At 42.6% G+C, this 16,449-nt stretch overlaps 1 protein-coding gene across 2 annotated transcripts in view; it reads right to left on the bottom strand.

Moving 5' to 3' along the window:
* Window positions 1-16,449, bottom strand: part of FAM81A (family with sequence similarity 81 member A) — an 85,302-nt gene that overhangs the window by 60,556 nt on the left and 8,297 nt on the right. Inside the window, exons 2-3 of one of the 2 annotated variants that reach the window (XM_070377992.1) lie at window positions 1,924-1,991; window positions 537-810 (exon numbers count right to left, since the gene is read on the bottom strand). In XM_070377992.1, the coding sequence (XP_070234093.1) occupies window positions 537-810; window positions 1,924-1,970 (321 nt within the window). In that variant the 5' untranslated portion in view covers window positions 1,971-1,991. Of the gene's footprint in view, window positions 1-536; window positions 811-1,894; window positions 1,992-16,449 lie in introns of both variants that reach the window. The other variant, XM_070377993.1, reaches the window with a different exon arrangement.

Raw genomic sequence — 16,449 nt, 5'->3', positions numbered from 1 at the left:
ATTGCCCAATAAACAGCAGTAAATTTACAAACTCTAAAAATAGACAATATTGGCCTTTTCTTGGGCTCATTTTAGAGAAAAATAGAGCAATAAAAGCAAGCCTGAGAAGCAATTCAAATCCCCAGATTGTCTGAGTAATCAACTGTATTATATATAATCATTATGACCTAGAAACATTTCATCTGAAGCAGCAAAGGCTGACCTAGTAATTGATTTAATAGCTGTCTTCAACGACAGGAAGGGTTTTACAGGGAAACTATCTGATGAGTTCTCCTCTCTTTCCATTGAGAGCCAAACAAAACAAAGTGATTTAGTAATCAGCAAGGTACACAGAGATTAAACACAAATAACACTAACAGTAACTGCTACCAGATACTGGAATATACTTAATGTATTTGTTCAAGCTGTTTCCTTGGCAATCATTAAGATTGGACAAGACAGACGGCTGTGGTCTGATGGCAGAAATGCCTGTGAGGGGTCATCAGGTGTGGGGCAGATCTGTCTGTGGGAACGCACCACACTTCCACATGCCATACCTCGATATCCCGATTCAGTTGCTTCACTATGGCAGTGATGTTTCTGATGTGCTCCTCCAAGAACAGCCTGGCCAAGCGGTCGCCTCCCCCTTTGTTCTGCATTTTCTGCAAGCTGCTGACGATGTCGTCTTTGATCCGGAATGCGTGCTCCACAAGGGCGGCTGTGGTTTTTTCGTGGCAGAGGATCCTGTCTTCGAGTTGCTCCACTAGGCTTACGGATGAGTAGGGTGCCATGGTCAGGGACTGGCTGTGTCGGGGCATCGTTCGAACTCGCCTACAGAAGGGAGCCCCACATTACTAGGGTTGTCAGTTAGGAAAAAAAATCATTTTTAAAGCCAGATTCAAGACTTCCCAGGAAAGGCAAAGTATCTATCCTTACAAGCTAAATGAAGATTTGAAGCAGAATTTCTGCCCCAAAGAGTTTTCTTTGTGAGACAGGCAGCATCTTTAATCAATGGTCCACAGAGAGTCAAGTGTGCTGGTAGCAGGCTCCATGCCCTCCCAACGCAAGAGGCTGCAGGCTCAAAGCTTATTAACAGAATCACTGGACCTGCTTTCCTTTCCCCTTCTCCTAAAGTGGCTATAAACTCAAATGCCTACAAGGGTCAGGCTATGGATATAAAGGAGTGAAGCATACCACACAGGATACACTAGGGCATGTTAGGGACTTTGAGAAACTGAAAGGGGCATTCTTCACCTAAGGGAGCCACAATTCTGTTCCACCCATGAGTAACCATTTGGGAACGCAGATTCTTTTTTCCAGGTCATCTGATAGTTCAAGAAGAACCAAGAAATTTAGGCTTGTATGTGAAGTCACCTGATTTTTATTTATGTATTTTTGGCCATGCCACAAGGCATGTGGGATCTTAGTTCCCCGACCAGGGATCAAACCCATGCCCCTTGCATCAGAAGCACCGAGTCTTAACCACTGGACCACCAGGGAAGTCCCCACCTGATTTTTAAAATGTTAACAACTCATTTAAAAAGTATTTAAGATGATCCAGGCCAAACAATGTATTACTTCTATGAGCCAGTTTTGGCCTATGGACGCTCAATTTGCAACTTCTCATTTAAAAGTTTTAGTGGGGATATCCGCCCATAAGCCTCCAGAGGTACATTTTATTGTTAATCAGAAGTACAACTGTAATGCAGGGCTACCGTGAAATCTCCACCGGTCACAATCACTGAATGGTCCACAGTGTCCTACAAGTCAGAAGCTGGAGAGGGGACACAACAGTACTACTCTTGTCCTTAAGAAAAGTCATTCTTGGATATAAAAGAAGCTGCAAGGCTTCTTTTATAATGACCATCATGCCCACTAGCAGCCCTCATGGAATTGGTGGAAAGAAAAAGTATACCTTAGATGCATATTTTCCATATATTATACCTTTCCTCGGTGACAAGAGAAGGAAATACAGTGCTCCGTTGGGCCATTTTCTTTTTAATAATTCACATCTGTTGAAAAAATAAGCATTAAATTATTTAACAGTTTATGTCTAGAACATAAATGACCTTGGGGATTTCCCTGGTGGCTCAGACAATAAAGAATCTGCCTGCAATGCTGGAGACCCAGGTTCAATTCTTGGGTGGGGAAGATTCCCTGGAGAAGGGAATGGCAACCCACTTGCCTGGAGGTATTCTTGCCTGGAGAATTCCATGGACAGAGGAGCCTGGTGGGCTATAGTCCATGGGGTCGCAAAGCGTCAGACATGACTAAGTGACTAACACATACATACACACAAATCTTATTATTAAGTTACCAAAGGGATCAAAAATTATGCTGACATGCTGATTAATTATATTATTAAATATCCTACATATGATAGAAACAGAAGATGTCTCAAAATAAGGAGAAAAGAATCAAGAATCAAAATGCTTTTGAACCTAATACCATAAGCCCTGCTGGGTAGGTCAACATGTATGCGTACATGCTAAGTCAAGTTTCCTGAAGTTTTCTCACCCCGTATCTGCATCTCAAGTTTGAAAAACCACTTTTATAGAAATAAGATAGTTCCTTAAACAGACTTAAGTCACTCTTGTACTTCTCCCTAGAACTGTACAGAAAACTATCCTAGGAAATTTATCTCAGCAAATTTAGTAAATTCCATAGCAAATTAAGAGCATTATTTTAAAAATAATCTTAATAGACTAATGCATGATCGATGGGATCTGATTTGGGTGAATTTATCTATCTACTAAGAGAATGAAATCATACTTTTCATTAAAACTTTAAAGCTGTATTATAAGATATGATCGTTCACATTACATCAGGCTTATATAAGGAACATTTGATCATCACAAAGCATTAGACATCTGAAAAAATTAGAGGTTTTAAAAATATTTCATTACTTAGGTTTCTCAATACTGCTGTTAATTGCCTTAAAACAGTGAAAGCCTAGTAACTATGATAAGATTCCGGTAGTTAGTTCTCATTTAGATGCTGGATTGAGAAATGGTTTTCTGACTGAAACCATTGTTTTGGCATCATCCATCCAGTATGTTATTTTTAGAGTTTCAAAATGTGAACTTTTCCCTTTCTTAGACAAATAACTTTGAATTTAAACAAATTACATTTAAGAAAAAAAAGTGTTCCATGCCAAACAAGCTATGATGCCAAAAGAGCTCTTCAGTATTAAAGAAAATAATTTCTGTCATTTAAACCACAAAAATTAGGCCAGTGTGGAATATTCAGAATCACAGAATCTGTACAACTTTAAAGTTGTAAAATAGCTTAGTTGAGATACTAATCTTTAGAATAACCCAACCTAAGAGACATTCTTTGGAAGGACTGATGCTGAAGCTCCAATACTTTGGCCACCTGATGAGAAGAGTCAACTCACTGGAAAAGACCTTGATGCTGGGAAAGACTGAAGGCAGGAGGAGAAGTGGATGACAGAGAATGAGACAGTTAGATGGCATCACTGACTCAATGGACACAAGTTTGAGCAAGCTCCAGGAAATGGTGAAGGACAGGGAAGCCTGGTGCGCTGCAGTCCATGCGGTCTCAAAGAGTCAGACAAGATCGAGCCACTGAACAACAAAAACAGCAAAAAGACATTTGGCATCTACTATATAGCCACCAACAAAGGTTCGTCTAGTAAAGGATATGGTTTTTCCTGTGGTCATGTATGGATGTGAGAGTTGGACTGTGAAGAAGGCTGAGCGCCGAAGAATTGATGCTTTTGAAGTGTGGTGTTGGAGAAGACTCTTGAGAGTCCCTTGGACTGCAAGGAGATCCAACCAGTCCATTCTGAAGGAGATCAGCCCTGGGATTTCTTTGGAAGGAATGATGCTAAAGCTGAAACTCCAGTACTTTGGCCACCTCATGCGAAGAGTTGACTCATTGGAAAAGACTCTGATGCTGGGAGGGATTGGGGGCAGGAGGAAAAGGGGACCACAGAGGATGAGATGGCTGGACGGCATCACTGACTTGATGGACATGAGTCTGAGTGAACTCCGGGAGTTGGTGATGGACAGGGAGGCCTGGCGTGCTGCAATTCATGGGGTCGTAAAGAGTCGGACACGACTGAGCGACTGATCTGATCTGATATAGCCACCAGCAGCAGCATATAGCCACCTAACCTAGAATAGATACAACAAAACTCCCCTCCCTGAAGGGCTTTCTAGCCTACAGAAACAGTAGACATCTAAAGCAACTTTGAAACAATGCACTAAGTGGCCAACTAACCATATGAACAAAAAAGCATGGGTAGAAAACACTAACTCATAAAGTTATATTTAGACTGCCCAGGTGGTTCAGTGGTTAAGAATCCGCCTGCCAATGCAGGGGACATGGGTCGATCCCTGGTCTGGGAAGATCCCACATGCCTTGGGGCAACTAAGTCCATGCGCCGTAACAACGGAAGCCCATGCGCTCTAGGGCCCACAGGCTGCAACTACGAAGCCTGTGCACCCTAGAGCCTATGCTCTGCAACGAGAGAAACCACGGCAATGAGAAGCCCACACACTAGGGAGTAGCCCCCGCTCAATACAACTAGAGGAAACCCACACAATGAAGACTCAGCACAACTATAAATAAATACATAAACAAATATTTTTAAGTTATATTCACTCTCATGCTCAGTTCAGCTGCTCAGTCATGTCTGACTCTGCGACCACATGAACTGCAGTACGCCAGGCCTCCCTGTCCATCACCAACTCCCAGAGTTTACCCAAATTCATGTCCATTGACTCGGTGATGCCATCCCACCATCTCATCCTGTGTTGTCCCCTTCTCCTGTCCTCAATCTTTCCCAGCATCAGGGCCCTTTCAAATGAGTCAGCTCTTTGCATTGGGTGGCCAAAGAACTGGAGTTTCAGCTTCAGCATCAGTCCTTCCAATGAACACCCAGGACTGATCTCCTTTAGGATGGACTGGTTGGATCTCCTTGCAGTCCAAGGGACTCTCAAGAGTCTTCTCCAACACCACAGTTCAAAAGCATCAATTCTGCACTCAGGTTTCTTTATAGTCCAACTCTCACATCCATACATGACCACTGGAAAAACCATAGCCTTGACTAGACGGACCTTTGTTGGCAAAGGAATGTCTCTGCTTTTCAATATGCTGTCTAGATTGGTCATAACTTTCCTTCCAAGGAGTAAGCGTCTCTTAATTTCATGGCTGCAGTCACCATCTGCAGTGATTTTGGAGCCCCAAAAAATAAAAGTCTGACACTGTTTCCACTGTTTCCCCTTCTATTTCCCATGAAGTGATGGGACCAGATGCCATGATCTTCGTTTTCTGAATGGTGAGCTTGAAGCCAACTTTTTCACTCTCCCCTTTCACTTTCATCAAGAGGCTCTTTAGATCTTCTTCACTTTCTGCCATAAGGGTGGTGTCATCTGCATATCTGAGGTTATTGATATTTCTCCCAGCAATCTTGATTCCAGCTTGTGCTTCTTCCAGCCCAGCGTTTCTCATGATGTACTCTGCATATAAGTTAAATAAACAGGGTGACAATATACAGCCTTGACATACTCCTTTTCCTATTTGAAACCAGTCTGTTGTTCCATGTCCAGTTCTAACTGTTGCTTCCTGACCTGAATATAGGTTTCTCAAGAGGCAGGTCAGGTGGTCTGGTATTCCCATCTCTTTCAGAATTTTCCACAGTTTATTGTGATCCACACAGTCAAAGGCTTTGGCATAGTCAATAAAGCAGAAATAGACGTTTCTGGAATTCCGCTTTTTCGATGATCCAGCAGATGTTGGCAATTTGATCTCTGGTTCCTCTGACTTTTCTAAAACCAGCTTGAACATCTGGAAGTTCATGGTTCACGTATTGCTTAAGCCTGGCTTGGAGAATTTTGAGCATTACTTTCCTAGCATGTGAGATGAGTGCAATTGTGTGGTAGTTTGAGCATTTTTTGGTATTGCCTTTCTTTGGGATTGGAATGAATAATGACCTTTTCCAGTGCTGTGGCCACTGCTGAGTTTTCCAAATTTGCTGGCATATTGAGTGCAGCACTTTCACAGCATCATCTTTCAGGATTTGAAATAGCTCAACTGGAATTCCATCACCTCCACTAGCTTTGTTCGTACTGATGCTTCCTAAGGCCCAACTGACCTCACATTCCAGGATGTCCAGCTCTAGGTGAGTGTGAGTGATCACACCTTCGTGATTATCTGGGTCGTGAAGAATTTTTTTGTACAGTTCTTCTGTGTATTCTTGCCATCTCTTTTTAATATCTTCTGCTTCTGTTAGGTCTCATCCCATACATACAAAACTTTGTAACTATGTGTGTTGATACATAAGACTTATTATGGTGATCATTTTGCAATATATACAAATACTAAATCATTTTATTATGTACCTGAAGTTAATATAATGTTCTATGTCAATAAAACCGCAATTTACAAGTTTTTAACATTAAAAAAAAAAATGGGGAGGAAAAAAGGGAGAGCGCTTTGTTTTCTTCCTGGTTAGCAGCCAGGTCAGGAAAGAACTGATGAAAATGGATAGGATTTCCCAAAGTAGAGAATGGAGAGATTGTGCCATACTTTCTCTCCTCCACATTCCAGCATTACCTCTATGTCCTTTACTCTCAACATACTTTGGCCTAACTCCTTCTTCCGCCTCATCCTAGGCCACTTCATACCATAGTCATCTCCTCCAGTCAACTCTAACCTTCTGCATGGCCATGCTCCCCACCACTGTCCTTTAGCATGTAATGCACTTCACTACCATCATAACTTTGCCTGTGTGCTCTATCAGAAATGCCTTTCCCATCCCTGCCCGCCTAGAAAACTCACCCTGATTCTGAAAGAGCCCACCTGCCCTTCAAGTCAATAAAATGGCTTGTCTCTATTCTTCAGCTCTTTATCCTATGAGTTTTATATTTTATATTTATATATCAGCTGTTTAGCAGTCTGTCTCCCCCTACTTATATGCCACTTAAGGGCGTGTATCAAATCTTTTTTTCTTTTTTAAAGATCTTTTGAATGTGGACCATTTTTAAAGTCTTTATTGAATTTTTTGCAATATTGTTGCTGTTTTATGTTTTGGTTTTCTGGCCATAACGCATGTGAGACCTTAGCTCTCCAACCAGAGATCAAACCTGAATCCCCTGCATCAGAAGGTAAAGTCTTAACCACTGGACCACCAGGGAAGTCCCTCAAATTTTAATGGACACAGAGCTGACCTACAAGAAGCTACACAAAGAGAGCATGACTAGCACTCCAGTATCAGAAACTGCAGCAAGAAAGGCATTAGAGTGGAGAAGGTCATGGCAACCCACTCTAGTATTCCTGCGTGGAGAATCCCATGGACAAAATAAGCCTGGCAGGCTACAGTCCATAAGGTCGCACAGAGTGAGACAGGACTAAAGCACCTTAGCACACATGCACGCACACAAGGCATTAAAGATAATGGTTTAGTTAAACGTACAGTTGGCTTCTCTGGTGGCTCAGTGGTACAGAATCTGCCTGCAATGCAGGAGACCTGGGTTCAAACCCTGGGTCGGGGAGATCCCCTGGAGAAAGAAATGGCAACCTACTCCAATATTCTTGCCTGGAGAATTCCAAGGACAGAGGAGCCTGGCAGGCCTCAGTCCATGGGGTCGAAAAGAGACGGACACAACTGAGCAACTAGAACACAACACATGGTCCTCAGGACTCCCCTACTGGCCCACTGGAAGTCCCCTTCCAACGCAGTGGGCTCGGGTTTGTTCCCTGGTTGGGGAACTAAGACCCCACATGCCATGGAGCCTGCTCACCACAACTACTAAGCCCACGCACCACAACTAGAGAAGCCTATGCACCACAACGGAAGACCCCAAATGCCTCAATGAAGATCCCATGTGCCGCAGCCAAATAAATAAATATTTTTTTAAAAAAAGAATCACTCTCTACTGAGACTCCATCCCCAACATTAGCCACTCAGTATAATACCTGTGAATGAATGGAGACCTTTGCAATACCCTTTTCCAAAGGTCATTTCATCCACCTGGAATTATCCTGCCTGAGCTATAGAAACCCAGTCATACCCTCTTTCTGAAAAACAAGTCTATCCACCACTCATTGCCTGAGATTGCTTTTCAATAACACACCTCCCTGTAACAAACCAAGCACTGTGCACTCTCCATGACAGAAAATGTCACGAAGCATGAGTCCACAACACATACTGAGGTCTGTTCCAAATTGGCGCCCCTTTCATGAGTGTGGCAGATGTGTTTATCTGTCAGGTCTCTTAGTTGGTTAGTGTTATTTTTGGAACAATCTTTGGCGACCTGTATTGCCAACCATATTCAAAAGCAGAGACATTACTTTGCCAACAAAGGTTTGTCTAGTCAAGGCTATGGTTTTTCCTGTGGTCATGGAATCACATCCATGTGGTATGGATGTGAAAGTTGGACTGTGAAGAAGGCTGAGTGCCGAAGAATTGATGCTTTTGAACTGTGGTGTTGGAGAAGACTCTTGAGAGTCCCTTGGACTGCAAGGAGATCCAACCAGTCCATTCTGAAGGAGATCAGCCCTGGGATTTCTTTGGAAGGAATGATGCTAAAGCTGAAACTCCAGTACTCTGGCCACCTCATGCGAAGAGTTGACTCATTGGAAAAGACTCTGATGCTGGGAGGGATTGGGGGCCAGAGGAGAAGGGGATGACAGAGGATGAGATGGCTGGATGGCATCACTGAGTCGATGGACGTGAGTCTGGGTGAACTCTGGGAGTTGGTGATGGACAGGGAGGCCTGGCGTGCTGCGATTCATGGGGTTGCAAAGAGTCGGACCCGACTGAGCAACTGAACTGAACTGAACTGAAGGATTCAAAATAAACAATGGATTTTTAATTGGATTCAAAGTCATTGGATTAAGTGACATCTCAAATATTCTTTCCAGATCTTCCCACTGTCAGTTCTGCCCACTGCCTTAAGTTTCCAGCTCCTGCGAATTTTATAAATCTGCCCTGCAGCACTACGAGTGGGTCTGTAATATGAACAGGGACGTCTAGGGGCTACACTGTTTTGATTGTGCCATGTTTCCCTGTTACAGTATCAAACTCCAGTTTATGAGGTTAGAAACTTGGGAAAATTTAGGGAAGGGAAGGTTGGTGAAGCAAGGACAGGAGAAGTAAAAGAAATAAGAAAAAACAAAATCTCAATGCCTAAAATATGCAATGTATCAATAGAATTTGGAGGTTCACATAAGAGTAAAGGAAAATGCTCTTATCTAAACCAAAACAGTTATTTGTGGTTAGGAAGACCCTGGGTATATACATATGTATATATATTCTCAGATACATATATATGATATTTTAATGACAAAAGGAGATATTAATGCCAAGCAATAGTTTTATTTTTCTAAACAAGATGACACTACAGTATTATTATACTTTAATATTATTATTATACTTTATTATTATATGTTAATGTAAAATGATACATGAACAAACTAAAATGACAATTTTTACAGAAAAATTAAAATGTAGTTTTTCAGTTTACTATTAAAATACAGCACTGATATGTTCTACCAAGTGTCAGAATTAAAAAAAAAAAAAGGGCAAAGCATTTATGAATAAAGTGGTTGTAACGCGTGGTGGGAAAAAAAAAAAAACTGATTTTCTTATAGTTAAAAATAGTGAAAAGATAGAGGGCGGAGAACAGTGGAAGGCATGTCTAGGAAGAAGGTGGGAGTGTTCCCTAACTGATCTCAGAGGCCAGGCTCAAGCATGGACTCTGTCCTGGTGCAGCGAGGAGTGACCAGAGATGGAAGACTCAAGGGTGGTGAATGGCCAGCTGCGAGAGCAGCTCAGAATAGGGGAGAGGTCACAGTGGTAGATGCTGCACCAGAATCCAGACTAGGAGGCATGGGATGGGGACAGGGAGGGAGGAGGACAGAGGGTTCCCCCAGGGCCCCTTTCCGCCTTTCTCCCCATGGCTCTTCAGCTCTTCTTCCTCCCCTCACTGCCTCCTGTCATTTGATTTTCTTTCTCTTTTTTCCCACCCACCCCTCTCCATCCATCTTCCTTTTTTCTCTTTCCCTCTTCTTCACTTCCCCTTTCCACGGGCCATGTTCCTTCCCTGCACTGTCTCTCCTTTCCCCTCTCCCTTTCTATGGCTACAGTCTGACATACCTTTCCATCATGGAAGACAAGGGTGATGGGATCAGCATGGTCCTTACTTGGAGCCTGGCTCCCCCAGTAACTGTATGATCCTAGCAGACTGGCCTCAACTTACCGGGTTGGGGACACAGAACTAACAGCTGCTCCCTTTTTGGGGTGTTGACCCCTAGTCAGGCACTCAAGCAGCGTGTTTATGGACATTAATGAAATTCATCCTCACAATCATTCGTGAAGGGACTGATCTTATCACCTCCATTTAACGAGAGGAAACTGAGATTTACAAATGTTCAGCAACTGGTTTGACATCACAGGAAGGAAGACAGCAGGGATCTGGGCCTAAGGGCCCTGCCTCTTCATCAGCAGGCATCATCCACAAGGAGGTGGCAGGGTGTCCGGAACAGTCTGGCCTCAGGGCACTTGATATGCTTCCAGAAAAGGCACTTCCTTTCTCTCCCATAGTTAATATCCCTTCATCACATCTGATAGAAAATATATCTACCTTTAAAACTAAAACATATAAAAAGTTCAGCAAATAGTATTCATTTGCTTAAAGTGACGCTGTTCATTGTGGGGAGCTAGTGGGGGAAATCATTAGGTACTTGCTATCACTCTTTCATTTGGCCAAAGCTGTTTCTCCTGGCACAAATATACACTGAGGTTACTGCTGGACTGACACCACACTATCACTTGTACTTTCAAAACCAGAGCAACACACACACACACACACACACAAAAATGCCTTGCAACACACGTACTTTGTATGAAGAAATTTGGAACATTTTAAAGAACACCTTTTCTTAACGTGAAAAAATGCTTTTCATGGTTAATAAAGTAATTTTTAAATTTAGGCTCTACATAAATGCATGAAGAACAAATTGAAAATCACCACTCAGTAAGTGTTGATGTTTATATCAGTTTACCTTTTTTTGAGATCTCTTTTCAGGATATATATAATTTTTCCTTTTTGAAAAAAACAACATCCTACTCTATACTTACTATAAGTACCCTGCATTTCCTAAATGATGTTATATCCTGAACATTTTTCTATCAATATATGAAGATACATATCACAATTTCTAATGCCTGTATAATATTCCATTAAATGGACATACTGTCACTGTTAGGCAGCTCCTGGCTGATGGTATTTACACTGAAATACTATTTATAATTAGGGTTTGGTTCAACTTTTTGGTCTCTTATTTTCCCTTTGTTCTATGAAATAACACAGGTAGTATTAAAAAGTCAGTGGGGCAAATTGCAAGCTATTTCCAAAACTGAAGTTTGGATGAGACTGACCATGAAACCTAAAGAATCAAGAAGGGATGAAGTCAGCAGACCTGTCAGAACAACCCAAGATCCTGCCAATGCTTACAAGTGAAACATGGCAGTCACCACACCTGTGATCACTGGCTCACTGTCAGTCTTCGGCTCTATGCTGTGAGCTCCATGGGAAGCTGTACTGTCCACAGCTCAATTCCCAGCACCTGGCGTCTAGCTGATCAATAAGTGTTTGCTGGATGAATCAATCTCAAGGATAGAGGACTAAAACAAAGTCATTTCAAAATGCTGAATTTAATCAATTAAATTATATTCTGACAAAAGAAGGAATGTGCAACCAGAAAGGGAGATGGGACATACAGCGTGTTTAGGAAAAGCAGAGTACGGAGAGGCAAAACTGATCAGTGTTTCCAAGAACCTGGGGCAGCAGGAAGAACCTTATTATGGAGAGGGATGCATTAAGCTCTCAGGGCTCAGTGACACGGACCACTAAGAAGATCCTGCTCACTCCTCCTGCCCTGAGCCCACACTCCTCAAGCACATCATCTAGTTTCCAGTGCGGATGTGCATAAAAGGAGAAGACACAGGAATCAGCAAACTCGAGGCCCAGGCTAACAGCCAGCTACTCTTATGAATTACTACTCTGAAATGACACCCTTGATGAGACTTGGACTTGGGTAAGTCAGTCTTCTGAAATCTGAACGTCTCTGACTGTCCTAACAGGGATGACTATTTAAACCACGATGCTGAAACATGGTGATCACAACGTACTACCTATTGTGAAAGCCAGGCTTCTATGTAGGTGGCCCCCACGCTCCTCACTCTCAGGAATTCATACCAGTGTAAACCCTTCCCTGAGTGTGGAGGAACCTGGGACTTGCTCTTAACCAACAGACTACAGCAGAGACCAGCTGAGTGGCAATTACCTGGTCTCCGCCAGCAGGTGTAGTCACCTGGGATTATGACACCAAATTATACAGGGTGTGGTTCTGCTTACTGGGAAGAGAATAACTATGTCATAATCTAACATTTAAGTCTCTTTATAGATTTCTAAATGGCTTCCTTGCTTAGAAAAATCTCAAACGGATACTGTAGAAAGAATAAGATTTTAACAGGTTTTTTTTCCCTAACATTGGCTCTGCTGTGGCCAGTAAAAGCAAATTATGAAATAAATCTAGCTTGCTGCAAAAGATAAAAACACAAGAAATACCAATTTATCCCATCAGATTGGCAGGTGAGTGTGAACAGGAACACAGGGGACCCTAGGGACAATGGGAACACCAGCTGGGAATGAGAGTCAGTACCATGACTTTGGAAAGCAACCTTCAAGATCTAGGAAAGCTGAAGATACACAAGCCTCATGGCCCAACAATTCCACTGCCAAGAACTGCCCCAAAAGCTTCTCACACACGTCCACAGGAGACCTTTAGAAGAATACTTAAGGCAGCACTGTCTTCTAAGAGCAAAAAAGTGGGCAGAGAGGGGAACTGAACACCCATCATTAGGCAAATGGATGGATAAACTGTGACAGTCATGAAATGAAAGAACTAGTAGCTGTGGAAAAATTGGATCAAAATGTCAAGTCCAAAATGAATGAATCTCACATACTAAGTAAAAAAGCAAGCTGAAGAAGGATATGGACACGATGATGACATTTTAAAGGCTGACATTTATGACATCATAAAGGTTTAAAATGTGCTTATTAACCTGCCAAATCTATAATATCTAAAGATGAACAAGGAAATGACCAACACCAAATCAGGGTCATATTCATCTCTCAGTGGGAAACAGAGGACTACAGGAGGCTTCAACTCAACGTATAACACTTTACTTTTTCAATTTATTTGTCATTATATCACTGAAAAAGAAAGTAGTTCCTCCTGTCCCCACCTTAAAAAAAAACACAAATCTGTGAAGATCATGAGCTTGAAGGGAGTCAAACTGTTAGTCCTTCAAGGACATGCACAGAACTCAAACTTGCCCTGTACATTCTGGGAACACCAGATTAGAATTACAAGGCAATAGTAACTAATCTCCATCAAATCTCTACCCTTCATGCCTGTTTCCATACTTAATATGTGATCTCATCTAGACGTTAACATCTCTATAAACACCTATTGGTTAAATGTCCACCAATAAAAGAGTAGTAAATTAAAATGAACTGTGGTGTTGGAGAAGACTCTTGAAAGTCCCTTGAACTGCAAGGAGATCCAACCAGTCAATCCTAAAGGAACTCAGTCCTGAATATTCATTGGAAGGACTGATGCTGAAGCTTAAGCTCCAATACTTTGGCCACCTGATGTGAAGGACTAACTCACTGGAAAAGACTGATGCTGGAAAAGATTGAAGGCAGGAGGAGAAGGGGATGACAGAGGATAAGATGGTTGGATGGCATCACTGACTCGATGGACATGAGGTTGAGCAAGCTCTGGGAGTTGGTGATGGACAGGGAAGCCTGGCATGCTGCAGTCCATGGGGTTGCAAAGAGTCAGACACCACTGAGCAACTGAACTGAAATGAAAATTAAAACATGGCACATCCACTCAAAGGATATCTATAGCTATTTAAAATAATGGTTATAAAGAGTATGAAGTAACATGGAAAAGATTTACTATCTATCATGTTAGGGTTTTTTTTTTTTTAAAGAACAAGATTTGAAAATGGATTTTCAATACTATATAAAACCATAACCAGGGCCTGGAAACAGAGCTTTACTCCATGGCACCACAATTTAGGTGACCCCATAAATTTTTAAGTTCTACCTCTGCCACCTCCCTCTCCTCTACCTCTCCAAGGTGGGGCACTCGCCCAACCTGGGGCCAGGAGAGATGGATGAGTCATCAAGGACAAGACACCTACTGCCCCTCCGGGTGCATAGGCCACCCTCACCTGCCTCCATCCCTCTCCCATCGGACACCTCTGGGCCCCTCTCTGCATGCTTGCCTGCTCCTGTGACTTGGGGCTGCTTTCCCAACCCACCCTACTCTGTGCCAAATCATTAATATTGTTCTGTGGTGTGAAGAGCCCATATCTGAGCAAATGATGTGTTTTCAGTAAAAGGAAGAGGAAGAGGGCTGTGCAACTGAGGCCACAGATGATGACTTTCAAAGCCAAAGTATCCAGATTGATAAGAAAGTCAAAGAGCTTTCCATAAATTAAGACACGGTGCAGACTGGGGGAATGTCTCTGAATTATGTGCACAAATAAGCACCCCTTGTCTCCTACTTAAAGACAGGCAGTTTCCCTCTCCCAACACCTGGTCAGAATTTTGGAGAAGAAATGAGCATCTTTACTAAAATATACTGGGTTGGCATACTTTGGGAGGTAGATGCATTATGGTTATGAGGTGGATCAGGGGGAAATCTGGGTAAGCCACAAAGGATGGAATGTTATAAGGCCTTGCATGTGTGAATGCTAAGTCACTTCAATAGTGTCTGACTCTTTGCAACCCTATGGAATATAGCTCACCAGGCTCCTCTGTCCAAGGATTCTCCAGGCAAGAATACTGGAGTGGGTTGCCATACCCTCCTCCAGGGGATCTTCCCAACCAGGGATTGAACATGTGTTTCCAACACCTCCTGCATTGGCTGGTGGGTTCTTTACCACTAGTGCCACCTGGGAAGCCCATCATAAAGCCCTACACAGCCTCTAGGATGCTGCTGCTAAGTCACTTAAGTCGTGTCCGACTCCGAGCGATGCCATGGACTGCAGCCTACCAGGCTCCTCCATCCATAGGATTTTCCTGGCAAGAGTACTGGAGTAGGGTGCCATCGCCTTCTCCCTCTAGGATGCTGGGCATTCTCATACCAAAACGTCCCTCTTTGGACACATTAGGTCAATGGCAAATGAAGCTTACCTGGCACAGCCTAACATTTTTTTCAACAGCACATTACCCCAGCAACCCAGAAATCCCTCAGCCATTCTGGAGACTGTGGCAGGGGTTCAAGTTAGAAGTCCTATTACAATAATGTTGTTGTTTTTTTTTTAAATAGTGGAAAGAAATAAATCAATATATAAACAATGGCACTGGATACATTTCTATTCTACTTTTCCTTCTTTTCAAAATACTTCAATGAGTATGCTATTTTCAAGACAAAACTTTAAGTAAAAATTTATTGCATAAAAGAATGAACCAAGAGAAGACACACAAACAAAAACTGCAGAAATTGCCCATTTCTAGCTATCAAAACCAAGGAAACACACCTGATCCTGGATTTAAAAGACAAAATGGTTCAGTTAAAGTAAGTTTACTGTTCAATTTTTACTGTGGTTAAAAACATGTAAAAAAAATTTACCTTAAACATTTGTAAGTTTACAACACAGTGTTAACTATTCACACAGTGCAACAGATCTCTAGAAATTTTTCATCTTCTAAAACTGAAATTCTGTATCAGCTGAACAATTCCCAGTTTGCTAATTTGCACCTGTTCCCTGTGGGCCAATGCAGGAGACTTAAAGAGACGTGGCTCAATTCCTGGGGTGGGAAGATTCCCTGGAGAAGGAAATGGCAATCCACTCCAGTATTCTTGCCTGGAGAATCCCAGGAGAGGAGCCTGGCAGGCTACAGTCCATGGGATCGCAAAGAGTTGGACACAACTGAAGTGACTTAGCACACACCTGTGGGCACCAAATGAGACTTGCGCCCAGGACCCTCATTAAAGCCCTCATGGAGCCCCTGATCACCCTTATTTCAGGCTCTGGGCTGACCAGTAAGAGACAGCAGCACAGCGTTCCAAATGCATTAGGCTCCAGGGAGAGTGTGAGATTTCCCTCCCACCCAACTATGCCACAGGGTCCCAAGACAGATATTTCCAATTGCTTTTGTGCAAATGGCCTTGATTTCACTTTGCAAGAATTCTTTCCTTTCCCCTCCACGCTAATGCATTCACCAGAATTCTGTTGAGACTGGAAAGGTAAAGCGTGGCTGTATTTCTGACCCCTGCAAAAACGAACTTCAAAATGTTCAAAGTATTTACAGTGGCCTTCCGGTCAAGTCAGGGACCACTGCATAACTGGTGGGCTCCCGTAAATATGCAGCACACATGTGACTCTGGCAGGCCCAGAGGGATTCATGAGTG

The sequence above is a fragment of the Bos mutus genome, chromosome 10 (genome assembly GCF_027580195.1).
Source record: "Bos mutus isolate GX-2022 chromosome 10, NWIPB_WYAK_1.1, whole genome shotgun sequence".
Taxonomy (NCBI): domain Eukaryota; kingdom Metazoa; phylum Chordata; class Mammalia; order Artiodactyla; family Bovidae; genus Bos; species Bos mutus.
The sequence above is the reverse complement of the archived record's forward strand: the minus strand, read 5'-3'. Positions and strand labels throughout refer to the sequence as shown.